Source organism: Desmodus rotundus, chromosome 4 (assembly GCF_022682495.2).
Source record: "Desmodus rotundus isolate HL8 chromosome 4, HLdesRot8A.1, whole genome shotgun sequence".
In the NCBI taxonomy this organism is placed as follows: domain Eukaryota; kingdom Metazoa; phylum Chordata; class Mammalia; order Chiroptera; family Phyllostomidae; genus Desmodus; species Desmodus rotundus.
The window spans coordinates 24,784,728-24,811,562 of NC_071390.1; the positions used below are offsets into that span (position 1 = coordinate 24,784,728).

General features: G+C 41.0%; 1 protein-coding gene across 2 annotated transcripts in view; it reads left to right on the forward strand.

Annotated features, from left to right (window-relative positions):
* ARHGAP19 (Rho GTPase activating protein 19) overlaps positions 1-26,515 on the forward strand; it is a 62,674-nt gene extending 36,159 nt beyond the window's left edge. The window contains exons 7-12 of one of the 2 annotated variants that reach the window (XM_024563178.3): positions 2,448-2,513; positions 5,797-5,988; positions 9,949-10,047; positions 13,524-13,634; positions 14,166-14,244; positions 22,650-26,515. In XM_024563178.3, coding sequence (XP_024418946.2) covers positions 2,448-2,513; positions 5,797-5,988; positions 9,949-10,047; positions 13,524-13,634; positions 14,166-14,244; positions 22,650-22,660 — 558 coding nt within the window. In that variant the 3' untranslated portion in view covers positions 22,661-26,515. The remainder of the gene's footprint in view (positions 1-2,447; positions 2,514-5,796; positions 5,989-9,948; positions 10,048-13,523; positions 13,635-14,165; positions 14,245-22,649) is intronic. The other variant, XM_045197506.3, reaches the window with a different exon arrangement.
* The last annotated feature ends 320 nt before the right edge of the window (positions 26,516-26,835 follow it).

Genomic DNA, 26,835 nt, shown 5'->3' on the forward strand with positions numbered 1-26,835 from the left:
TTGTGTTATAGAATATCCCACATTCTAAATTAGTCTTATTGTTTTCTCGAGGCCATTTAACTTGTTCCTCTGTCCCCTTCTATATATCGACAGTTCCTGTAAACTGAAGTTAGATTCAAGTTAAGCAATTTTGACAAATATGTTTGTGTATATCACATTGCATCCTATTGCATCAGATTACAAGGCACAGAATCTCAGATTGCCTCACTCTTAGTGATGCTAATTTTGCTAGCTGCCACATATCACAATATAAATATACACATTTTTCCCCTTTTGGTACAGTAAGTAACCTGCAGAGAGAGTGTATGATATAATAATTTTAGAATCTATTGATAATCCTGCTGGAATCTATGATTACACTGGGTATTATAAAATAGTGTTTTTTCTCATTCTATTATTTGATCTTTATTAGCTGACTTTCTTCCTTTGAGAATAGTTTTCCTTTTTTCTAATTCTCTTTTTTATGAATATCATTATAGACTCATATATTTTTAGTTATTCAAAATGTTAGTCAAATTAGTACTAATTTTGATAAGCAGATTGTCCCAAATGTGGCTAGTGATTGTCCTTGCCAGCTAGTTCCTGTTGTGTCTTTTTGATGGGACTCCATTACTCTTCGAGAGTCTCCTTTCTGGCCTAAAATGTCCCCAGCTGCCCTGGCAGGGTAGCTCAGTTGGTTAGAGTGTTGTCCTGATAAGCCAAGGTTGTGGGTTCAATCTCCAGTCAGGGCACCAACAAGAAGCAAGTGATGAATGCATAAATAAGTGGGACAACAAATTGATGTCTCTCTCTTTCTTTCTCTCTCTCTCCCCCTTCCTCTCTCTAAAAATCAACCCATCAAAAAAAAGTAAAAAAAAAAGTATCTCTGGCTCACTCCGTTCTTGCTTTGCCCTGGGGCTAGAATCAGTAATTTTCTCCAAGGAGCCTTGGTTTCTTTAACACTAGGTTTGCTCATTGTTTCTGGGGGTGTCATTGGCTCTTTGAGGGCAAGGAAGTAGACTAAAATTAAAAAAAAATCAGTAGTTCATATTAATATTTCCAGTTAAGATTTAACATTACAGAGCTTTCTCTTGACTACTTCTACCTTATATTTATATCTCTTTACTTACATTGTAAATTTCAGATTTTCATAACATTTATACATATTATTTGCTTTATCCTATGATGTATATAAATTGGTTTCAAAATGATACAACCGTTACTACTAGCAGCAAACCTACATAAACCCACTGATGAAAGTTGAAGATTTCCCTGCAGGTTCTTTCCCCTTGGATCTGTCTCACTGAGGGTATGTCATCAGAATACAGTTTTCAAAAGTTAGGGAGATGATTCCTTTCTCTGTGCTTGTATTACCAATTTGATATACAGGTATGTTCATTTTTCCTCTTTGTGTTCAGTTTTAGGGTTTGCCTTTTTTCCTTTGGATTTAATTTTATTTTTTGAATCTGTAGTGTATTTTCATGGTTGAAAAGTCAAAACTGCATGGGAAGGTTTACCCAGAGAAATCGGTTCTTTTCTTTATTATTTATATTGTTTTCTAGTTTATCCTTAGTGATTCTTTTTGTAAAACCAAATAAATGTGTATATGTGTGTGTATTCTTATTTCCCCTTCATTTCCCCCCCAAGTACTTTATATACGGTCACAACAGTAGTTCCTGGACATCACTTCCTGTCAGTTCACAAAGTGTTTCTCCCCTTCTTCCCTCCCTCACTCCTTCCCTTCCTTCTTTCATTTTTAATGACTGCATAGGACAGCATTGAATGGATGTATAGAAGTTCATTCATGCAGTCCCCTGTTAGCAGATATTTGAGGTGTGTTTAATCTTTTGATTACTCTTACCCAAAAGTATTTGTGTTTCTGAAGTTATATTTTCAGGATAGATTTGTGGAATTGAGATTTCTGGTAAATGGTAAATGCAAATGTAGTTTTCTTAGATGTTGCTAAATTCTCTTCCATAGTGGTTGTATTATTTTATACTTCTACTAGGACTATATCAGGATTCTTATTACAGGATTCTGAGCAATATAGCAGTCAGCTGAGTTCTTCCATGTCTGTTGTTACCCCACAGGAGTTCTAAGTGGTATTTTCTATACAGCGATTCTAAAATACGACCATTTGTAGTTTGTAAGAGTTTTAGGGGTGGCTTTGGTCAAGTGTAACCATTACTAAAGATATGTATATTTTTGTTTCTGGCTCATTTGAGTATTTCATGCCATATTTGATTCTGAAAACAGGAACAACTACAGTGGTCTTCTCACAATTTTCCCATCAGATTTGTTGAGATTATCTTTTTGGTGGAATCTATAGAATAGGAAATTTTGAAGATTGATTGTTTTTCAAAGTATTCTGGCAGTCAAATTATTTCGAGAACCACTGTCCTTGAGTCTTAAAAGAATTTTAGATACTATAATTATTTCGTCTTGGTTTTCTTTTATAACCTGTCCAGGCTCCTGTTTACATTCGGGAATGTGCCAGATTGCACTATTTGGGCTCCAGAACTCAAGCATCAAAGGTAAGAACAGGAAATTGTTCTTAGACGAAACAAGGAGAACATAAAATTAATGGAATTTTAGCATACTCTTGCTCCTGGGAGCATACCTGAGCCTTTCCCTTCTCCCTCTTCCTCTTTTTAGGTGGTATATCTCCTAAACTCTCAGGGACCCCACCAGACTTGCAACAGGGGAGCAGTGGACAATGGCAGCTTGTCCCGGGCTAACCCCTTGAACCTGTCTCCACAGACCCCTTTCTCTGATTTTCCAGTGAGCCAAAGAAGCCCCACCTAGGCTCACATCTTTTCGTTTTTTATTTTAAGATTTTTATTTTTTTAATTATATTTTATTGATTATGCTATTACAGTTGTCCCAGTTTTTCCCCCTTTGCCCCCCTCCACCCAGCACCCCCCACTTCGTCAGGCAATCCCCACACCATTGTTCATCTCCACAGGTCATGCGTATGTGTTCTTTGGCTACTCCATTTCCTATACTGTACTTTACTCCCCTGGCCCCTGGCTATTCTGTAACTGCCAATTTGTACTTCTTAATCCCTTCACCTCTTCATCCATTACCCTATAATCCCCTCCCATCTGAGAACCATTAAAATGCTTTGTGTATCCGTGATTCTGGGCTCAGGTGAAAGAACAGATCAAAACTCCGGAAAAAAGCTAAACGGAATGGAGATAAGCAATCTATCGTATACAGAGTTCAAAACACTGGTTACAAGGATGGTCAAGGAACTCAGTGAGGGCCTCATCAGCATAAAAAAGGCTCCAGTCAGGAAAGAAGGATACACTAATTGAAATAAAGAACAATTCATAGGGAATCAATAGTAGAGTAGATGAAGCCGAGAATCAAATTGATGATTTGGAACATAAAGAAGCAAAAAACAATCAGAACAACAAGAAGAAAAAAGAATCCGAAAGGGGGGGAGGGAAGGGGAGAAAAGGCATACAACTGTAACTGAATAACAATAAAAATTGAAAAAAAGAAAAAAAAAAAGAATCCGAAAGAATGAGTAGCCTCTGGGACAACTTCAAACATTCCACCATTCACCTCATAGGGGTTCCAGAAAGAGAAGGGAAAGAGCAAGAAACTGGAAATCTATTTGAAAAAATAATGAAAGAAAACTTGCCTAATTTGGTGTAGAAAGTAGACATGCAAGTCCAGGAAGCACAAGAGTCCCAAACAAGATGGACCTGAAGAGGCCCACACCGAGATACATCATAATTAAAATGCCAAGGTTAAAGATAAAGAGGGAATCTTAAAAGCAGCAAGAGAAAAGCAGTTAGTTACCTACAGGGAGTTCCCATAAAACTGAGCAGATTTCTCAAAAGGAACTTTGCAGGCTAGAAGGGGTTGGTAACAAATATTCAAAGCCATGAAAAGGGGGGACCTACAGCTAAGATTGCTCTACCCAGCAAAGCCATCATTCAGAATCAAAGGACAGATGAGCGCTTCCCAGACAAGAAAAAACAAAAAGGAGTTCGTCATCACTAAACCATTATTACATGAAATGTTAGAGGGACTTATTTAAGAAAAAGAAGATCCAAACTATGAACAGTAAAATGACAATAAATACATATCTATCAACAACTGAATCTAAAAAACAAATTCCTTTTTTATAATACTTCTAGAGAGCTAAAACAGCCCCTGCCTAGTCTCTCCTGTTGCTTCTTCTATCCTAAGCTCTTTCTTGTTTCACTGTTCCCAGCTTTACAAAACATGTTCTGAAAAAAAAAAAAATTAATGGAGTTTTAAAACATAGTATGTAATCAAATTAAAGCCATAGAAAATAAAATGTTTTTATTAGAGTTGAAAATAATCTAGTCAAGGGCCTTGTCTGATACTAGAAATAGGAATTCTTGGGCTAAGTTTGTTTATTTTCAAGTCATGAGAGGGGTCTCATTTGCCATTTTGGGAAAGAAAGTGTAGCTTGAGCAAATCCTGATGACTTGGTTAGTTTCTTTCTCAGGAGATTTATTTTAAGATACGAAAAAGACTGAGAAGAAAGTTGTATGTTGAAATAAAAATGCCCCTACACAAAGTCTGCTTTCTGAGCTGCTCCACTGACAGCATGCACTGTGTTTAAAGGTTTCGTAAAGCCTGTGTGCATCCTTATAGCATATGGTATACACAGTCTGTAAATGGCAAACGTATTAAATGTTTTATGGTGATAAAAGTACAATTTTATGTAATCCAGTCTTACTTCAGGTTCAGTAGTAAGGTAGCAACCACTCTATCAAGTAGCTAGAAGACTTGAGACCACATGAGCTTAGAAAGCGAATGTGTGATGTTTATTAACAAGATTACATATGATTATTGAGCTTTAAAAGTGACAAGTTAAAAAAATTTCACAAGTACTTTTTCATAATTTTTATTTAGTCTGCCTTGTTTAGAAACTGAAGCTGTCATCTTACACCCTGTTTTCCTGCTCCTGTTTGTTTCTGGTGTGACCAGGAAAACAGTATTTGATTTCAACTAGTTTAACTGGGGCGTGATTTTTCTTAGAGAGTTGTTATTGTTCCTCTACTACTGCTACACGGTTGTCGCCTCGCGCTGTCGTGTGTGGGAAGGAGCCCCAGCCAAGAACCCGTTCACTTGGGCTCAACGATGGGTCTGTCACTGTAGCATTTAGAGAAGTTTAAACATACGGCTCGACTTCATTTTTAATTTTTTTTGTCAAATGGGAATGATGATACTTCCCCTGTACACTTCATAGTATAGCAGTGAAAATACATGAGAGTAAAAGATGCTTTGAAAACTGAGCTCTTATGTTACTTTTGGTGGAAATAATTCTGAATGCATTTAGGTTCTCTGGGCAGGTCATGGGAGTGGCTATTAATGTAGTCTATGATTATAGGTTTCTCTTTATCTGACAAGAGTGTTTATTTTTTTTAAAAAATAAAGTTTATATAAACTCTGAAGAGGTGTTTATTTCTCACCCAAAGACATGCTTAGAGAGAGGGAATGGGAGGGAGAGAGAGAGGGAGAGAAACATCTATGTGAGAGAGAAACATTGATCAGTTGCTTCTTGTATGTGCCCTTACTGGGGACAGAACCCGCAGCCCAGGCATGTGCCCTGACTAGGAATTGAACGTGTGAACTTTTGGTTTACAGGATGATGCTCTAACCAACTGAGCCACTTCGGCCAGGGCTGATAATAGTTTTGACACTTTTCTTGTTCCTAGATATAAGAATATACCACGTTCCCCACACCCCTACCCTTCTTTTAGTTCCAGGGTTGTGGGAACCTGGATACAAAGCTGGTAGGATATTAATTTACTTTTAAATTTTCTCTAGGATGATCTTGATCTGACAACTTCATGTTATTCTACATCCTTCCAACTGGCAACACCTCAGAAGCGGAACCGGATGGATTCCTGCTGTCATCAGGAAGAGACCCAGCAGCGCACGGAGGAGGCGCTGAGAGAGCTATTCCAGCACGTTCACAAAATGCCAGAGTCGGCAAAGAAGAAACAGCTTATCAGACAGGTGCTGGAGAGCAGGGAAACGGTGACAGGGCTCTAGGAATGTGGTCGTGGTTGTAGAATCACTGGGGAATGTTGTTAAGAATCTCATTTAAGTTTTGGCTCTCATTGGCCCAAGCTTTGGCTCAGCCATGAAAGCAAACTTGTTTATGGAACCTCAGTGAGATCTCTGTACCGCTGCCCCATTAGCGAAAGGAGTGGAGACTCTGGGATTTCTCCAGTTACACAAGGATCCAGGTGTGGTTAGTTTCCCTAATCTGGTCATGTGCCAAGTTTGCTGAGCGAGAACCAGCAGTTACAATACGAGTATGCTATCCTGAAGTTTAAACCCTTCATATTTTTTTGTCAAATAACCTTTCTGAATTTCAGTTTTCTTCTTTGTAAAATGGTGATTGTAATGCCCATGTTGTAAAGACTAAAGGGAATCTATGTAAAGTGGTTGGCATAGCAGAGCAGTGGAAACTCTTAGTAAGTCGTTTGCAGTTAGAAAACACTGTTAGCCAAGGCCTTGATATTAGACATAGGAGTTGTAACGGCTAAGTTTGTTTATTTTGGAGTCATGGGAGGTCTTTCATTTGCCATTTTGAGACTCAAAGTGTAGCTTGAATAAATCCTGCTGACTTGATTAGTTTCTCAGGAAATTTATTTTATCTCAGACCCTCTTGAATTTTATCTGAATGGGCAAGGTTAGTCTCTTGACTTCTTCTTATTTTATTTTTTTAAAGATTTTATTTATTTACTTTTAGAGAGAGGGGAAGGGAGTGAGAAAGAGAAGGAGAGAGGCATGCAAGAGATACATTGATTGGTTGGCTCTCACATGCCCCCAACTGGGCACCAGGCCTGCAACCCAGGCATGTGCCCCGACTACGAATCGAACCAGTGACCTTTCGATTTGCAGGCGTGCCCTCAATCCACTGAGCAACACCAGCCAGGCAGTCTCTTCACTTCTTACTCAGCTGGGTCCTTTCTGAGGGAAGAGTCTGTGTTTTTAATTTTTTTTAATAATAATCTCAAGCATAAGGGCAGATATAAGTGCTCAGAAAATATTGACTTGAGCTGTTTTTAACAATTGACAGAGTCCTTTAAGAGAAATTTTCTGTCACTCTCTTTGAAGTTACTTTGACATCTAGCAAACTGCGATACCACTGAAATTTTAGAGGGTGTTGGCTGAGTATTTTTACAGATTCAAAGCAGTGTAGCGATTTGATTCTTGGTGGAGACTAAGATGCAATTCATGTAGGACAAGTAGAATGACTTATCCAGAACACTGAGGGTTAAATATAATACAGAGGAAAAATCTGAACATTGTTTTTGCTTGCTCTTTTTTATTTTTATTTTTTAAGAAAAACAGGAAGTTATAGAGAAGGATAAGAAGAAAATAAAATCACTCATCTCACCAGTGTTTACATTTTGTCTCTTTCTTTCAGTCTTTTTTGTATAGATATATTTTTATACAGTTTGATTATTCCATTTACTTCCTTTTACTGCTCCCTTTTCACTAAATATTACACATAAGCATTTTCTTATGTCTGCTTGCAAACTCCTTGCCTGCATTAAAAATATTGCCATTTCAAAAAATATTTTATTGATTATGTTATTATAGTTGTCCCAATTTTTTCCTTTGCCCCTCTCCACCTGGTACACTCACTCCCTCCAGCAGTCCCCCCACTTAATTCATGTCTGTGGGTCATGCATATAAGTTCTTTGCCTACTCCATAACCTAATCTGTTCTTAACATCCCCATGTCTATTTTGTACCTACCAATTTGTGCTTCTTAATTTTTGCACCTTCCCCCATTTCCCCCTTCCCCTTCCTAACTGATAACCCTCCAATGATCTCCATATCTATGATTCTCTTTCTGTTCTTCTTGTTTGCTTAGTTTGTTATTTGGATTCAATTATTGATAGTTGTGAATTTATAGCCATTTTATGTTCATTGTTTTGATCTTCTTTTTCTTATATAAGTCCCTTTAGCGTTTCATATAATAATAGCTTGGTGATGATATACTCTTTTACTTTTACCTTATCTGGGAAGCACTTTATCTGCCCTTCAATTCTAAATGATACCTTTGCTGGATAAAGTAATCTAGGTTGTAGGTCCTTGCTTTTCATGACTTTGAATACTTCTTGCCAGTCCCTTCTAGCCTGCAAGGTTTCTTTTGAGAAATTAGTTGACAGTCTTATGGGAACTCTTTTGTAGGTAACTCTCTGCTTTCCTCTTGCTGCTTTTAAATTTCTTTCTTTATCTTTAACCTTTGGCATTTTAATTATGTGTCTTGGTGTGAGCCTCTTTGGGTTCATCTTGTTTGGGATTCTCTGTGCTTCCTGGGCCTGTATGTCTATTTCCTTCACCAAATTAGGGAAGTTCTCCTTCATTATTTTTTCAAATAAGTTTTCATTTCTTTTTTTTTAAACGTATTTATTGATTATGCTATTACAGTTGTCCCATTTTTCCCCCCTCACTGCACTCCATCCTGCCCACCCCCTCCATCTCACATTCCCCCCCTATAGTTCATGTCCATGGGTCATACTTGTAAGTTCTTTGGCTTCTACATTTCCTACATTATTCTTACCCTCCCCTGTCTATTTTCCACCTATCATTTATGCTACTTATTCTCTGTACCTTTCCCCCACTTTCCCCCTCCCACTACCCTGTTGATAACCATCCATGTGATCTCCATTTCTGTGGTTCCGTTCCTGTTCTAGTTGTTTGCTTAGTTTGGTTTTGTTTTGGTTTTAGGTGTGTTTGTTAATAACTGTGAGTTTGCTGCCAGGTCAGGGCACGTGACTTGACTGTGGGTTCGGTTCCCTGTCTGGCTGTGTAGAAGAGACAACTGGTCGATGTTTCTGCCTCACATTGATATTTCTCTCCCTTTCCCTTTTCTCCCTTCCCCTCTCCCTAGAAAAGTCAGTAAATGAGTCCTTGGGTGAGGATTTGAAAAAAAATAATAAAATTGTGTCATGAACATTTTCCATGTCATTAAAAGGCTATAAACATTTTAATGGTTGCAGAATATTTCATCATATACAACCTAATGTATATATAGTTTGCCTTCCATTGGGCATTTTGGGGAAATATGATCGTTTTTTAGTTTATACATTTTTGTTGTAAGTATTTCATTGTAGATTTTTACCTAGTGATGGCATGACCAAAATGTATGCATTTTTGTTGTTGCTGGTACATCTGCTAGGTCTCTTTTATTATATAAGTCCCTCCTTCTCTTTTATCCCTCTTGTTCCCCTCTAAAAATTGCCAAAGTTTCTTTATTTGAATGAACTCTTAAATTTGACATAGTTTATATTTAGAGAAAAATTGCAAAGATAGTACAGAGAATTCTCACATCCCCTTCACCCAGTTTCTTCCTAATGTTAACATTGTCAAAATTAAGAATTTAACAATGTTACATCACTATTAACATTACAGACTTATTCGGATTTTACCAGTTTGCTGCTAATACCATTGTTTTGTTCTGGGCTCCAATCCAGGACACTGCATTGCATTTAAATGCGCATACACACATTATGTCTCTCCACCCCCTGCCCCCATTTCACATTTATTTGTGAAATAAATCAGGTGGTTTATCTCCTTATCTCCCAGGTCTGTCTGGATTTTGCTGGTTGCATTCTTGTGTTATTGAAGACGTTCCTCAGTCCTCTGTTTGCCATAAACTGGTAGTTAGATCTCATTCTAGAAGCTTGATCTGATTCCCATTCGACTTTTTTGGTGTGCTCTATTTAATTTAATTAACCGTCAGACTAATTTAATAAGTTTGGACTTGTTTTTTGGCAGCATCATTTCTGCCTTTGTGATTTGCTCGCCACCCTACTTACTAATCCGTATATGCACAGACTCAATTACTCCTCACCTTTCTCAGTATTTACGCTTAGCTATTTGTATGGTTGTCACAGAATGCTATCAATTGATGGGAGAATATTAACAAAATGTTCCCTATGTTTTCTTTCAGTTTAATAAGCAATCTGTGACCCAAACACCAGGGCGAGAACCTTCTACTCCCCAGGTACAGAAGAGAGCCCGTTCACGTTCTTTCAGTGGCCTTATTAAGGTAGGTGTGTGATCGATTTCAGCCTTGACTGAGAAAACTGAAGAGTTTGATTGTTCTTATGCATAAACAGTTTTCTTCTATTCTGTGGGGTCCTATGAAGGGCCCTTGTGTACGGGGATAAGGATAGAATTCGGAAAGGCTTTTACTTTTCCGAGCATTTGCTGTGCTTCAAATCAGAGCAGCTCTGAGACTGGAGAAGTGAGGAATAAAAGAAGTAAAGGCCCACCCTTCTCTTTCGGGATTGAGGACAGAGTCCTTATTCCTGAGCTGTGTAGAGAGTCTCTTCTGCTTCGTGACCTCCTTTGTGCTACACTTTTCATTATGCAGTTTGCTGAAGTTATGGAGAAGGGAGAAGGTTGACAGAGACTAGGAAAATTGTTAGAAAATGGATTTTGTGAGTTTTAGGTAACTCAGATTTTTGTGAGCTTAATATTTGATTGGTTGTTGTATTCTGTTCCTTTCTGTCCAATTCATTACAAACCTTGTTTTTAAAACAAATACAGTATGTACTTCTGTGCTGTTGCTGGCAACACTGTTTGCAGATTCAATTTACCAGTCTTTGAGGACGACTGAGCTTGTAGTTGAGGGATATTGCCAACAGGTGGCAGTAGATAACTGGGTTATGGAGTTCAAATTTCCAGATGTAACTAAAGTAAAGCAAGGTTCTGGTTCATTTGGAGCAAGGTTAGCACTATTCTGTATTCTACTGTTTTTCTTTTAAAAATTGTTTTAACATTATTAAAATCTATAAATCTAGCAACAATTAAGGAGCTCTTTGCTTAAAATTAAAAATTGTGCCCTAAAAATATGTATGTACCCTGTAACATATATATTTTTTCCAGGAAGCTGCAGTTGTTAGCAGTTGCAACTTCATCTAACTCCAATTTTGGTCCTAGTTAATATCATTGGTAGAAGTTTAGAATTCTTTCTCGGTCCTGATACCCTGGAGCCAATAACCTCTGGTACATTAGGTTTGCTTGATGTTAAAATTTCCTTTGCTATTTATAGAGAGAAAAGGCAACAAACAGAATGGGATAAAATATTTATAAAACATATATCTGATAAGAGGCTAATATTATCCAGAATATAAAAAGAACTCTTACAATAGCAACCCCGCCCCCCCAAAACCAAACCAATTAAAAAATAGCCACAGGTCTTTAAACAGACATATCCAGAAGGAAGAGATACAAATGGCCAGTAAACACATGAATATATGCTCAGTATCACTCATCATCAGGGAAAGGAAAAGCACACCCACAGTGAGACACCAGCCCATAACCACTCGGGCGGCCGTGCTCAGAAAAGACAGAAGCCGAGTGCTTGCTGGACTGCCTGTGTGCCCTTGGTGGGACTGTAAAACGGAGCGACCACTATGGAAACCAGTGTGGTGCTTTCTGAAAACATTGCAATTGCTGTATGATCTAGTAATTTCACTCCTGGGTATACGAGTATACCCCCTGCACCCCCCTCAATTAAAAGCAAGGATACTAACAGGTATTTGTACACCCACATTTATAGTAGCATATTTATAATAGACAGAAGGTAGAGGCCATTGTGTCCACCAACAAATAAACCAAATGTGACATACACACACAGTGGGATATCAGGCAGCCTTAGAAAGCAAGGGCATTCTGACATTCTACAACATGGACGAAACTTGAAAACATTGTGCTAAGTGAAATAAGCCAGTCACAAAAGAACACATGTCCTATCATTACACTTATATGAGGTACCTAGAATAGGCAAGTTCTTGCAGGCAGAAAGTGGAAGGGTGGTTGTCGGGGACTAGGAATGTGAGGGGGACCGGGAATTACTGTCTAACGGGTGCAGAGTTGCTGTTCGGTGTTGATGGAAGGGTCTGGAGATGGATGGCGGTGAGTGTCGTACGACACTGTGACTGTGCTGAATGCCACTGAACTGTACATTTGCAGGTGGTTAAAATGGCAGATTTTATGTTATGTCTATTTTACCATAATTAAAAAAAATTCCCTTTGCTAGAATCCTAGACGTCCATTCACCTGCTTAGACAAGGCCGGTAAAATGAACATCCTTGGTTCATTTTCCTTGGAAGTCTGTCATTCCCTCTGACTCCCCTGTCATGGGGATGATTGATAGCAAGAAAAGCTAGAGTCAAAGACAAGTTTCTCTGTCAGTCAAACCAATGTTTCTTTAACTGAAGTTAGATGGGCATCGTTTCCTTTTCATAGTGAGCTCTGCTGCAGTTGGTTTTAGATGTGTTGCTAATTGTTGCTTGAAATGTAAATATATAGCATCCTCTTGGCAGCTGCCCACTTCTTTATTGAGAGGGAATTTAGAACTTTAGAATTACAAAGGAGTTTATAATTCTGTCAGGATAAAACACTTCAGAACAATAATTTTAAACACAAATGTTAGTACATTTTATAAAATGAAGGGTGAAGTGTTTGCATTATAAATGAAGAGGCTTTTGGGCTAGTAATAGATGTAGGTTTCAGCTCAATGCCAATGGAGTGAAATGTCTTTTAAAAAGTTCATTGGAGGCTTTACAGCCAGTCCTTTGGCCCTGGGCATCCCTAATTCAGCTTACCCTGAGGTGCTATCCGACTTCTGGAAGGAGTCGGTCGAACATTTCTGTTTTACCTATTTTATTTCTATCCTGCTGTGATTCCTTTTTTGGGGGGTAAGGAGGGCTAGACTTTTTTCCTCTAGAATTCCCCTCATGTAAGTAATTTATCACATCAGAACATTCTGAGTATTGCTGGTAATATTTATATTGTAGAGTTTAATGTTCTAATATGTTCTTTTTTTGGAATTCAAATTATTCCCTAAGAAGAAAAAAAGGGAAGATTTCTCCAAAGATGGTGGAATTGTCACTGTCAGCTGTTACAGTAGGTTACACCGGCTTCTAAGCCGTTCAGAGATGAAAGGGCTTTTAGTCTTGCTCTGTGCGTCAGTGCGGTCATGTGACCCTCTACGGAGGCCTGTACCCTCTTGTGGCTGTATTAGAAACTCTTAGAGAATTTCTCCGAATTTCCCACTCCTATGCGAGCACATGACAGGGAAGCAAAGGCTTAGTGGGACCCAATGCAAGTATTCTTCAGCTGGGAGGGAAGGAGAGGACTCTTAACTGCCAGAGATAACATGTCTGGGGGAAAAATTATACAAGTAAGTAACTGGTGTTTCTTTTATGGTCTCAAGCATACTGTGATTGCCTGTATTAGCGCGTTTAAATCAGCTGTAAAGTTGCTTTAACACTGCAGTCTTTTTAAACGTGGAGGTAAAGTGATCGCCTAAAGGAAGGCAATAACTTCAGGGTTTTCTTTTTCTCTTTTTTTGTAACATAGTTTGCCTGCCCTCCCTTGTATAAGATGGTCTGGGAGAATTTATCAGAAAGCTGAGATGTTCTTAACCGAAGAAACTAGTGTTTAAGGCCAGAATAGCTATAACATAGATATAGCAGACGTTTATAAATCAAATATTTTCTCTTCCTAAATCAGCGGAAGGTCCTGGGAAATCAAGTGATGTCAGAAAAGAAAAACAAGACCCCTACTCCGGAATCTCTAGCCACTGGAGAATTGAAGAGAGCCAGCAAAGAAAATCTGAACTTAGTAAGATACCATTCTGTGTACTTCCTCTTTGTATGTGTACATTTGTAGAAAGGAGGTCGATTGGTATACTGTCTTCTCTTTGTGTTTCTCAGTAACTACATCTTTTCCTCAATTAATCCTTTTATTTATACTGACTGTCATCTTTCTATAGGTGTTTATTGATTCATTCAACAAACATATTTTGAGTTCAAGGAAGACAGGGCCAGTCATAAGCAGAGAAGACAAATACAGGGAAATAGCTCCATGAACGAGGTGCTGGAGGGAGCACTTCTCACTGGGAGACCCCACAGCTGGTAGCACTTGAGCCAGGCGGCCAGCCTGCAGTTACCCATGGAGGAATCCTCCAGAGTATCCCGGGCATGGTTACTTCATGAAGCCAGCAAGAAAACCAGTTAAGGTTAATGAGATATAAATATGTCAGTAAAACTCTATACATTGAAATAGAACCAGTAAATAATTCCTCTGTTAGCAAAGCCTGTCTATAGGAATGCCATAGAATATTGAAGCCACTATAAAATTTTCTTGTTACAGCTGTTTTCTGGGTCTCCAGCTGTCGTGACAACACCAACAATACTGAAATGGTCAGAGGGGAAGAAAGAGGGGAAAAAAGGTACTAACTGTACTTGTTCTGTGTTCTTCCTGAAGGTGGTTCCTTTCTGCATCTAGTCAGTCAGTAGCATTTAAAAAATTCCCAGTGCAGTATGGTTGTAGTTAGAAACAATGTAAAAATTACAAGACTGGGCCCTTGCCCTTGAGTTCACGTGGCAGATGGTTATTGAGCATCTACTCAGCACTGTCCCAGGTGCTGAGGGGCCGAGCTGTGAACACAGACCCGCCCGCTCCCTGTACTGTTGGACAGATGGGACACGTGTAAAGTATCTTCAGAGTACTTGTTAAGCAAATTAAAAACAAATGTTAACTACTTTGTGAAACCAAGTACAGATATGCTCTGTGAACATGGAATAGTTATGCTTCTTTTGGCCATGGACTTCAGCTTTGTTGATTCAGTGAAGCTTTCCAGATAGGTAGCTCATGCTGACGGACCCTGGCAGTCATATACAGAATGTTTTTGAGGTTTAGGACAAAGAGGACTATTTAGTGCCGGGACTGCTGGTTGCCCAGGTTTTTCTGGCAAAAGGCAGTGGCTACTGTGCTTTCCTCCGAGGAAGCCACGTGTTTTACTGGAAAGACCAGGGGGTTTGTAGTGAGACCTGATTGGAGTCATCATTCCTCTGGCCGGGGAAAACCATCCACCCTCTCTGAGCCCAAGTATCCTCCTCTGAAAATGAGGATAGTAGTTGTATGTACTTGAGAGACTTCTTCTGAGACTCAGTTGAAGTAACGTTTTGCAGCACATTGTGATCATTTAAGGATACACAAGTGGTCATAACTGATACTAAAGACAACTGGATGAGACTTGATCTTGTTTTATTAGGCTTGTGTGGCAGCCAAAGTGATCTTTGGTTTGACATGCTCATTTTATTTTTGAGACACGAGCATAATTACTTTAGAGACATCAGCAATAGAAAGACAACAAAAGCCCAATCTTTATGGATAAATCTTTATAGTATTCTAAAATATTAGATTTCAGTACAGTCTCCTTACTTATCCTTGAATGAATTATCTGAACTCTTTTCTTTCCACCTTGCTTCTGATTTCTAGGCTGGGCTCTTTGATTGAGGCATATTTGGTGTTTGAGTTATGTGTGTCTAAATAGTTCTCCCTATATATCCATAAGTCAAAACCAAGCATAAGGTATTTTTGAAGGATATATTACTTTGTATCAGCTACACCTTTTGTTGCTTTCATTTTTTTTGTTTTTTAAAAAAAGATTTTATTTATTTCTTTTTAGAGAGAAGGGAAGGGAGGGAGAAAGAGAGGGAGAGAAATATCAGTATGTGGTTGCCTCTTGTGCACCCCCTACTGGGGACCTGGCCCACAACCCAGGCATGTACCCTGACTGGGAATTGAACCAGTAACCCTTTGGTTTGCAGGCCAGCACTCAATCCACCGAGCCACACCAGCCATGTCTCATTTTTGAAGATAATCAAGAAATAGTTAAATCTTTCTATTATTGACAACTCTGCTTTTGGAAGAAATTCATTTAAAAAATAAGCCAGTTTAATATAATAATTTACCAAGAAGTTTTAGAGCAGGGATGCTTGACCTGTTAACTGAGGACTTCAGAAAGCTCTAATAAAGTTCCTGGTATTGTTGATGTAATTTTATGTGTAGGCTCATTTGTGCATTTTTCTGGAGGAGAGAATATGTATTTTTTTATTAGATTCTCAAAAATGTTAGTGATTCAGAAAAGTGGAGGCCCACCGATAATGAATGACCTTCCACTGGATCAGGCATTTTCATTTTACTCTCTCCCTTGTCACATTCTCTATCTTGAAATTCCTTCCTTGGCTGCCATGATGTTATGCTATTCTTGTTCTCCTCCTTCCTCTTTAGTTCTCTTCCTTCTCTTCAATAGCTTACTGTCATTTGCCTACCCCTCCACCTCTTTGTGGTTTTCAGCACTCTACCTTAAGTTCTTGGCTCACCTCTGCCCTTACTGTTCCACCTCTTAGCAGCTTGGTCTCCTTCAACAGCTCGGTTCTGCTGTCTGTGTGATAACTGCATCCAAGCCCGCATCTCAATATATATAAACTCTCTACAGTCTCTAAGCCCACAGATTTAATTGCATCATCTATTTTTTTTTTTACACAATAAATACAGCCCTCAATTTTGTTGATGGTGATTTTAGAAAAGGAACAAACATTTTTTGAAGATGATAATGCAATTTAACATCATTTATAGTACTCCAAAAAGATATTTATTTAGCACAGAGTTTCTCAAACTGGCACTCAATAATTCTGTGCTGTGGGCTGCCGTGTGCACTGTACGACATTTAGCAGCATCCCTGGTCTCTAGCCACTAGATGCCAGTAGCACCCTTCCCCCAGCTGTGACACCAAAGATGCCTTCAGACATTGCTGAGTCTGCTGGGGACGAGGGGGCAAAATCCCTTCCAGATGAGGAACGCTGAATTAGCACCTACTTATTTTTGGGGGATGGGGAGTGTCCCTGCTCAAAACAGGTTGCTGATCTGGTGGGTCATGGAGTTGAATCAGGGTAACAGTTTAATTAGGAAAGGTAAAAGGTCTCCTCCCTGTACCTGGAGGCCAGTGTGTTGGGCTCTTAAGCGATTCTTGCAAGCTACTATGAAAGATATTTATATTTATTTGTTGTAGACCTCTGGTATTTAGGGTATAAAAGTGTGTGTGTGTGTGTGTGTGTGTGTGTGAGTGAGAGTGTACGTGTGAGTACAGGCACCTACTTACTAATTTCATCAGTCAGAATCTTACCCATTCTAGACTTCTGGTCAACATAGCAGCATAGGTAAACACAGCTCGCCTCCTCACACAACCACATCAAAATTACAACTAAACTACAGAAAACCATCACTGAGAACCATCAGAAATCAAGTTGAATGGAAGTCTGACAACTATGGAATTAAAGAAACTACATCCATCCAGACTGGTAGGAGGGGTGGAGACGCAGAGACATGGAACGGGCTGGTCCCACATCCACATGTGGTGGTTAAAAACTCAGGAAAGATATCTCAGGAGTGACGGGTCTGAGCTCCACACCAGGCTCCTCAGCCCAGGGTTCCACTGTCAGGAAGATAAGTCCCCATAACTTCTGGCTGTAAAAACCAGTGAGGATTGAGTCAGTGGAAGAAGCTGCTGGATTCCCAAGCAGTTCCTCTTAAAAGGCTCACACGTGGACTTACTCAGGCTCATTCCCTCTAAGCTGGCTCTAGCTCTAGCTCTAGGGTAGCAGCTTGAAAGCACTAGTGGCATATGGGGAGGAACTGCAGTGTCTGGCATCAGGGCAAGAGCTAGGGAACAGCTTTCTTCCAGAGAGAATGGTGGGCAGAGGCCATTGTTCCTTTTCTGAACCCTCCCCCCATACAGATCCAGCAGGTGGGTGCCATATCTGAGACCCCATCAACCTGGCTTACACTGTTTTCCCTGCCCTGGTGATTCCCTGGGGCTTCACACCACCCAATTTATGGGCCCACTCAAGTTATTAAGAGTGAATGGCTTGTCTTGGCCAATCTTCTTAAATCCTTTCAAATAGGCAATAGTCAGCCTCAAGAAACCCCCAGCCCCCATACCTCTTGCTAAGTGGATCCAGGCCCTGTACTAGCAGCAGCCAGCCTAGGTTCATAGCTTGGCTTCACCTGGGAACCTCCAAGCCCAGCACAAGTAGCAGCCATCTTCAGATTGCTTTGTAGCTCATGCTGGGTGGCCCCAGGCAAAACACAGGTGGTGGCTGACCTTGGCCTGCACCACTTGGGAAACCCCAGGGCCAGCACACCCAGTGGACAGCTACAGACCACATCAGAGCACCACCACCCTGCCCCTGCACAGCTGATCCTCCACGGAGGGTGGAGATTGGTGGTCAGTGGATACAGCCAGTCCTTGCAGCTGACTGGCTTGGGTAAATCCCTCCCATTGACCTGCCAACAGCAAACAAGGCTCAACTACAAGAGGAGAGTGTACTCAGCTCACATGGAGGGTGCACCTTGAGTACCTAGCTTGGGTGATAGCGGAGGCTGTGCCACTGGACCCTGCAGGACTCCTACTACATTAGGCCATGATACCAAGACGGAGTCACAGCAGCTTTACCTAATACACAGAAACAAACACAGGGAGGCTACCAAAATGAGGAGATGAAGAAACGTGGCCCACATGAAAGAACAGATCAAAACTCTAGAAAAAGAGCTAAATGAAATGGAGATAAGCAATCTATTAGATGCAGAGTTCAAAACGCTGGTTTATAAGGATGTTCAAGAAGCTTAGTGAGAACCTCAATAGCATAAAAAAGATCCAGTCAGAAATGAAGGATACACTAATTGAAATAAAGAATAGTTTATAGAGAATCAGTAGTAGAGTGGATGAAGCCGAGAATCAAATCAATGATTTAGAACATAAGGAAGCAAAAAACCATCAATGAGAACAACAAGAAAAAAAAAGAATAAAAAAATATGAGGAAAGTATAAGTAGCCTCTGGGACAAATTCAAGAGTCCAACATTCTCCTCATAGGGGGCCAGAAGGAGAAGAGAAAGGGCAAGAAACTGGAAAACTATTTGAAAAAGTAATTTAAGAAAACATCCCTAATTTGGTGAGGGAAGTAGACATGCAAGCCTAGGAACAGCAGAGAATACCAATTATGATGGATGCAAAGAGGCCCACTCCAAGACACATCATAATTAAAATGGCAAAAGTTAAAGAGAGAATCTTAAAAGCAGCAACAGAAAAACAATTAGTTACCTACAGGGGAGTTCCCATAAGACTGTGAGCTGATTTCACAAAAGGAACTTTGCAGGCTAGAAGGGATTGACAAGAAATATTCAAAATCATGAAAAATGGGAACCTATAGCCAAGATTGCTCTACCCAACAAAGCCATCATTTAGAACTGAAGGACAGATAAAGAGCTTCCCAGACAAGAAACAGTGAAAGGAGTTCGTCATCACTAAAGCATTATTTATTTATTTATTTTTTGGGTCCTCTCTCTTTTTCTCTTGATGAATCTGCTTAAAGGTTTGTCAGTTTTGTTTATCTTTTCAAACACCAAACCACTATTATATGAAATGTTAAAGGGACTTATTTAAGAAAAAGAAGATCAAAACTAGGAATAATAAAATGACAATAAATGTGTATCTCTCAACAATTGAATCTAAAAAGCAAACTAAGCAAACACGAAGAACAGAGACAGAATCATGGATACGGAGAGCCTTTTGAAGGTTGCTAGATGGGAGGGGCTGTGGGGGAATGGGTGAAGAGGTGAGGGGATTAAGAAGTCCAAATAGCTGGTTACAGAATAGCCATAGGGATGTAAAGTACAGTCCAGGGAATATAGTAGCCAAAGAACTTTTACACATGACCCATGGACATGAACAACAGTGTGGGGATGGCCTGAGGGAGTGGGGAGTGCTGTGTGGAGGGGGGCCAAGGGGCAAACATTGGGAAAACTGTAATAGCATAATCAATAAAATATAATTAAAAAACAATCTTACCCATTCTAACTTACTAACCAATGTCACCCCAATAAATTCAATTAAAAAATAAATATAGGCTCTTATCCATTCTTCAAAGCCCAGCCTAAACCCCAACTCCTCTTTGAAACCTTCTTTAGCTAACCCAGCCAGATGTACTTGTTCCTTTGGACTCTTACTGACTACACCAAGTGAACTAAGATGCTTACTTCACATGTACTGGCTGTAACTAGTCTGTCTTCTGGAAGGCAGAGGATGCACTCGTGGCTTCCTGTCATTTGCTCTTCTCTTCCTCTAAGTGGTGACCGAGCCTTGTGTCCAGTAGGTACCAGTGCTGTTTTATACTGGTCTCAGCCTATCACTAACCGGTGTTGTGGTTGGATTGGCCATTGTGGTTCTTGTTATGATTGCAAGATGCCCTTTAGGGATTACCATCAGGAAATTTTGAAAAAAAAAAAAAAAAGGTTTATTACTTACAAGAAATTATACAGCCCACCTCAGGCCACAGAGCAAGGCCATGGGGGGTAGAGAGGGAGTGCACTGGCCTGGGGTTCTGCTTTCATTGGGACCCAGGGTTTTGTGGGTTCAATCTTCTTTGGTGAATTTAAGACATATGAGTGGGAATTTAAAGGGTGAGAAGAGAAAAAACACATGGCCCAAATGGTCACTTACTGAATTCAATACATCTAAAGCATGGGAGCCTCAGGGGGAGAGGGCCTGCTCTTTATCTACCCATTGTGGCTTGGCCACGCTTTCTCTTTCGTTGGAGATAGGTGTCTTTGAAGTGGATGTTTCTTTGAAATGGCTGCCTCAGCAATCAAAGCTTAAGTCAGACACTTGCATTGCCAAAAAGAAAAATACCTGTCAGGAATAACACTGCCATCCCCTATGATGCTGAGGTGTCAGAGTTGACGGCAAGGACTTTAACTGCCTGGGTAGCTGATATGTTAAAAGTCAGGGGTTATAGGGCACGTTGTAACCCAGAAAGTATACATCTAGATAGGGATTATAGTAGGCAATTCTATAATAATTACACAGGCAATAATTTGAAATCTAGCCTGTAGTCATTGTCCCGAACTTGAGGAGTCTTGCAATGAAACTAAGTCAGTGATCTCAGGGGCCCTATGCATCTGTTCAAAGATTTAGGTATTATTGTGGAATCCTTTAACATCTTTAGCTCTCTGGTGTAAGCAGGCTTGAACCTGTCCTGAGTTGATAGGTTGCTTTAAATGCCATCTAAGTGGTCTCTGAGTTCTGAGAATAGGGCAGTTCAGTCAAACGGTTGTGTTTCATTTTGGGAAGTGGTGACTCAAGTGCGTTCTCCAAGTTATGGTGCAGGTATTTAGTGAGAGGCGTATCTATGGAGACAAAAGAAGAACAAAGGTTAATGATCGGAGTAGAGCATAATCCCAGTTTCTGGGTTCTGAAGGCAGCCAGTCGAGAAGATTGCTCCAGGTCAAGTTCAAGGCATCTTCAGATAGAATGAGGGCAGGCAGTGGCAATCAGGTAGCTTTTCCTGGTTTGCAGTTTGAGTGTCTCTGCTGGCCTTTCTGAGTGGCCCATACAACAGTAGACGTGAAGATTGTCCATACATGAGCTGATGTGGTGATTTCTATGAAGCTCTATCAAGTTGTCCCACTTTAGCTTGCAGGGTTCTGGGCAAAGGGCTGATTTAGTTCTCAGTGATGCCAAGACAGAAGGGTGGGAGAAAAACTGAAAATGTTAGTTTGAAGAGTTGTAGCCAAATATTGCAGGAAACCAGAAGAATTAAGGATCTAGTCCAGTTTATAGGTAGCAAAGAAAACCTCAAAAACAATTAATAGCAAAAAAAAAAAAAAAGAAAAGAAAGAAAAATATAAACAATTAATAGCACTAAAATCTTGTGTCTCCAAAGGTGTTATACGGAAACATATTTAATGTTGATACTCTGAAGTATCAACAGATTTAATTAAACCAAACTTAAATTAGCTTTATTTACCAGAGATTATCCCATATCATGTGAACTTGAAAAACATTTGGGTTAGTGTTGATATTTGGGGCAAATTAACTTGTAGGCTTCAAATTCTTCACCTGTAAAATGGCAAGTGCTTCACATCATGCACAAGTTGTTGTGAGGGTCAAAGATACAATGTACGTACAGAGCTTAGAGTAGTGTTAGGCACAAGATAGGCACTTAGTAAGGTGGTAGCTGTTATTGCTGTTAAGATGATGTGTTCACTGCAGCGTTATCTACAATAGCCAAGATTTGGAAGCAGCCCAAGTGCCCATCAGTAGATGAGTGGATAAAAAAGCTACGTAGTAATATTCCATTTACACAATGGAATACTACTTGGCCATAAAAAAGAAGGAAATCTTACTTTTTGTTACAGCAAGGATGGACCTAGAGGGTATTATGCTAAGTGAGATAAGCCAGTCAGAGAAATACCATATGACTTCACTTACATGTGGAATCTAATGAACAAAATAAACAAAATGGAAACAGACTCATAGATATAGAAAACCGACTAACAGCTGTCAGAGGGGAGGGGCTTGGGCGGCTGGGTGAAAAATGCGAAGGGATTAGGCAGTACAAATTAGTAGTCGCAGCCTAGCCACAGAGATGCAGATTGCAGCGTGGGGATTGTAGTTAGTAATGTCACGATACGGGTATGGGCCAGGTGGGTGCTTGGGGCGGCAGGGGGACCACTCTGTAGAGCACATGGTTTTCTGGCCACTTTGATGTACATCTGAAACTGGTGCAGAATGGTATTGAATGTAAACTGTGGTTAAAAAAAAAGATGATGTAATGAACTGAGACTGGAGCAAGTGGACGAGCTGAGGTTGACTTGGTAGAGATTTATCAATTCTCAATCAAACTTTCTAGAAAATATTAAGTATAAGATTCTCTAGCTTTTAGGTGGGATGTTTGCAAAAAGAAATATTTCTAAACATGCTTAATGCTCTTGTTTCTCTTTCAACCTAGGATTCCTCTGAAGGATCCAGAGTTCTCCTGTTGTCCACCCAGAATTTTCTCTGTAGCGGGCCAGGTGTCATCCCCACTCACGGAGAAGCTTGGACTGGCAGCTTGCTTGCTGCATTTTGAATTGTGGAAGTTAATTAATCCTGTGGCTTGACTGATACCTCTAACCCCACTCACTGGATGTTTTCTGCAGCCTCTGCCTTCTGAAGCAGTGCTAGCAACCCTTTCTCTCTCTCTTAACATTATGGGGAAGCCACTAACCAGCCAACCAGCTTACACAGTACACAGTAAGTGGGCAGAACCAGGCAGACTCCAGTGCTCATTCCATGTATTTGCTTAGGCATATTTTGTTTTTTTAAATACGAGATTTGTGCTCAACTGCCAGTATTTTTTTTTTAAGTACTGTCAGTCCTAGCGGGTTGATGTTATTTTTAACTGATAACTTGGATTTTCTGTTTTGATAGTGTTGGGTATTTTTGTTGTCATTTCTTGTTTATTTGTCATTTGTTCATTTTTAAAGCTATTTTTGGTATGTGTAACCTAAATGGGCTCCAAGCCAGAGGTCTTTCCCTTTTTTTCACCTTCAGCTTTGGGAAAGCTTTTTATCTCACGAGGCTCTATTTCTCAATACCTTGTTTGTGTCCAAGGACTTCATAGTTTTCTGGGAAAGTTTTCATTATTTCTTGGGCCTGAAGTTGCAAGGTTATTTGGCTTGCAGTATTGAAAAGGAAAATTCAGAATGATCTCATATTTTAACAAATGTTAATTATTACATCGTGTCCCTCCCTCCCTCCACTCTCTCTTCCTCCCCCGATCTTCTCTTCTTAGTGATGCCAAACAACGGTGTGATTGCTGAACTCGTGTCCTGTGTTCAGTTTCCTCTTGAGCACAGAGCATCTCTGGCACCCATGTGGGGCCCGCCCTTCTGTGCCAGGTCACTGTGACTCCAGGGAAGTCTCTGACCGCCTAACGGAGGTTTGCCGACACATCTGTGTGTGGTGGAAGCTGGGGTGTGGCTGGGATGGGGCTGGCTGGCTTGATGTCCAGGACACTCCCTTGGGGTGGATTTATACTGCACCCTTCTGGGGGATCCTGCGTGCAGGCCAGGCTGCCTCCTGAGAGCCAGCCGGGCTCACAGGGAGGAAGTGCGCAGCAGCAGTCTCTGCAGGGCTGAGAGGATTTGAAGGAGAGAATGTTCTCATTTGGAGGCGGTGTGGCTTGTCACCAGAGTTCTGAGACAGCACAGCCCCTCTCCTAGGGGAGGGTGTGGGGAGGGGGCTGGAGCTGGAGCTTTGGCTGGGTGGTGATGTTCACAGTGCTTGAGGTGAGCAGTGGCGCGGCTTTGATCTCGTGTAAATACTCACTGCCTGGGGAGCAGCACGTGGCAGGAGAGAAGGCGCCCTTCGTGCCTGGGAGGCTGTGCGAGGCTGTGCAGCCCATCTCAGCCCGTGTGCTGGAGCTGAGTCAGGCCCTCTGTGGGGAAGCAGCTGCCCAGCAAAGTCTGTCTGGCTTACCCGTGTTTAGACTATTGGAAATGTGGTGTTACTGCTGAAGTAGAAGGTGACCCTGGGAGCGGAGCTGGGTTTTGTGTCTAGAGTCAGCCCTCTTTTCTGTATGTGCTGTTTCTTCTGCTGCTGTAACAGCAGTTGGGAAGAAAAAAATAAAATAAAATTTGGCCTTCCAATTTGATAGATTGTGAACAATTGGTGGTTAGGAGTATAGACCTGCTTAGAATCTCCTTTCTCTAGAGCAGTTTTATGTCTTTCTTAAAAGTCCTTATTAGCAACTTCAGTTGTGCAGGTTTCTGTTTGGCTTTTTTCCTTGTTGAGGAAAAATAGAATTCCTTGCACCAGCTCTCAGTGAATTCAAACGGAAACCCCTTTTGGTGCGACCAGACTGAAGGAGTGTTCTCCCCTCACTCCATACTTGGTCCGTCTGTCCCACCTGGAGAGGTGCGGACAGTCACACAGGGTCTGGCCTCAGGCGGAGGGAGCAGAGCCGGACCCGATTCCTCCTTGTCATCGCGTTGGTTCCGTGGTCCTATTTGAGGGCAGCACCTGGGATCGGGTGGGGCCGAGAGTGTCTGGCGCTGGGGTCTGGGGGAGATGGCTGTCGCATGCACGTGCTTTTCTGTTGCTCGTCCCTTGGGCAGTTTACGCCTGTGTTTGGCTATGTGTGTTTACTTAAGTTATTTATTAAGCATGCTTTCCCTTGCTTTAAGGGTGTGATAGGTCATTTTTTAACAGAAGCTGTGATCCTGTTGGAATCCAAATTTGAGAAATAAAATAGCATAACCTTCTGCCTTGTAATATGTAACTGTTCTAATCCTCACGGAGAACTCAAAAACAAAAATCCTTTCTATTTGCCACAGAAGGGTATTGTCTCCCTTCTGACTTAGTGGGTATTTTTGAGTCAGTATTTACCAATTTCTTACTCTAGGAGATTTTAAAAAATGTTTACTTTTCGTGTTGGAACAATCTTTTTGGAAATGCCTCTTCTTCTGGCTTGTAAAATTGCTTTTCTTCCTGGGCTCCGTTGGGAAGGGTTTGCTGCGGGTCAATACAAGGCAGTGTTTTTGTGCCAGAGGGCTCAAGTGTGAGACCACAGACCTCACTGGTTCAGATCTGCACTGGGTGAGCTGTACTGGTTGAATCAATGAAACCGGTTTCTTACCTTTTACAATGAATGATGAACTTTTGCACTGGGACCAATGAATCTGGCTTGAAAAACTCCACTGCAGCAGTGAAAGGATTCGGAGATACTGATTGTATCTGAACGGCCAACGCATTAAAGGAGCTGTTACTTACTCATAAGTGAAACCACAGCTGCTCTTTACCTTGAACACCCTTCCAGAGTCAGTCAGCAATGGCAAGGGAGCCCCCTTGGGGAATGGAATAGTGCAGGGCTGTTGACTGCGGTGACCACTGGGTGTTCAGAGGTGGTGGTTTTGTTGGCCTGTATGGAAGCCAGTTGACTCCAGGGTGCCAGAGCAGAGCCATTCTCTCCTGAAAAGCAGTGTTTCTGTTCAGCTCCCCTCACAGGAGCCTCTATTAGGACATGGTTTAAAATCCTGCCCTCTAGGAGAACCTGTGGTCGTGGGGCTGTGCCCCACCGTGGCCAAGTGTGTGGCCATGCATAACTGGGGAAGTCGTCTTTGGGATCAGACTTCCCTAGACCTCATCTGCGTTCTTACTTCGTACAGGACCTTGCACAGATGGCTCTCGTTCTGGAGTCTTTTCTAAGTAGAACACCTTTCCCCAGGAGAGAGTCTCATCCCTTCCCCCTCCACCCTGAAGTCTTTGTGCTGAAGACAGCACCCAGTCCCAAACCTGGATACCAGCATCTGGCAGGATTGCCCTAGATTCGGAGAAAGATTTGGGTTGCTAAGATGCGCAAGCTTTTCAGACCAGTGGTAATTAACCCAGTCTAAAACTGCTATAAAAACCTGGCTTTCCTAGACAACTAATGCTGAGAGTTGATGGAGGGGCTAGTGAGGAGGTGGCGTACATAATAGCCTGAGTGCTTGGGTTACCATGGAAACTGGAGTGTGCAAGGCCACAGCGGATGCTAAAGAGCCATGCAGCACTCCCCCAGACATGTTTGGGGGCCAGCAGAACCTGTTGGGAAGAACGCCCCCACCCCAGGGTCCTTTGTACATAGCAAAAGCTACCTTTGCACTTGTCTCTGAGTGCGCTCAACAAGAGAAACAGGTTTTTTTTAAACTCTCACCATTTTTTTATTCTTGTTTGACTATATATCCTATATATATGTAACTGTAAAGAAATAATCTTATGCATTGTCTTTCTTTTTTATTCATGTAATATTCTGAAATTAAATTTCTTTTGTTTCATATCCATAGGCTTGGACTGGTTTCTTCATTCACATTTTGACTCATTGATTATTTTAAAGAGAGACTGCCTTTAAAAAAAATCCCCCCAGTATTACTGAGGTAGTGCTGACGGAGAGGCTGCCTCTTGTTCTGAGAGCATGAAACCTCTAGAAAAGCTTCGGCCTGTTTTCCTGCTGGAGGACGGGCTCGGGGGCAGTGAGTCTTGGCTGATAGGCTGTGAGATGGGAGCCTCCTGGGATTCAGAGCTCCCTGATTTCCCGCGGCTGGGTTCAGAATGCTCTGCACAGATTTCAGTTTCTCACGTAGCCCGTATTCCTCATTTAAAAATAAGGAGTGATA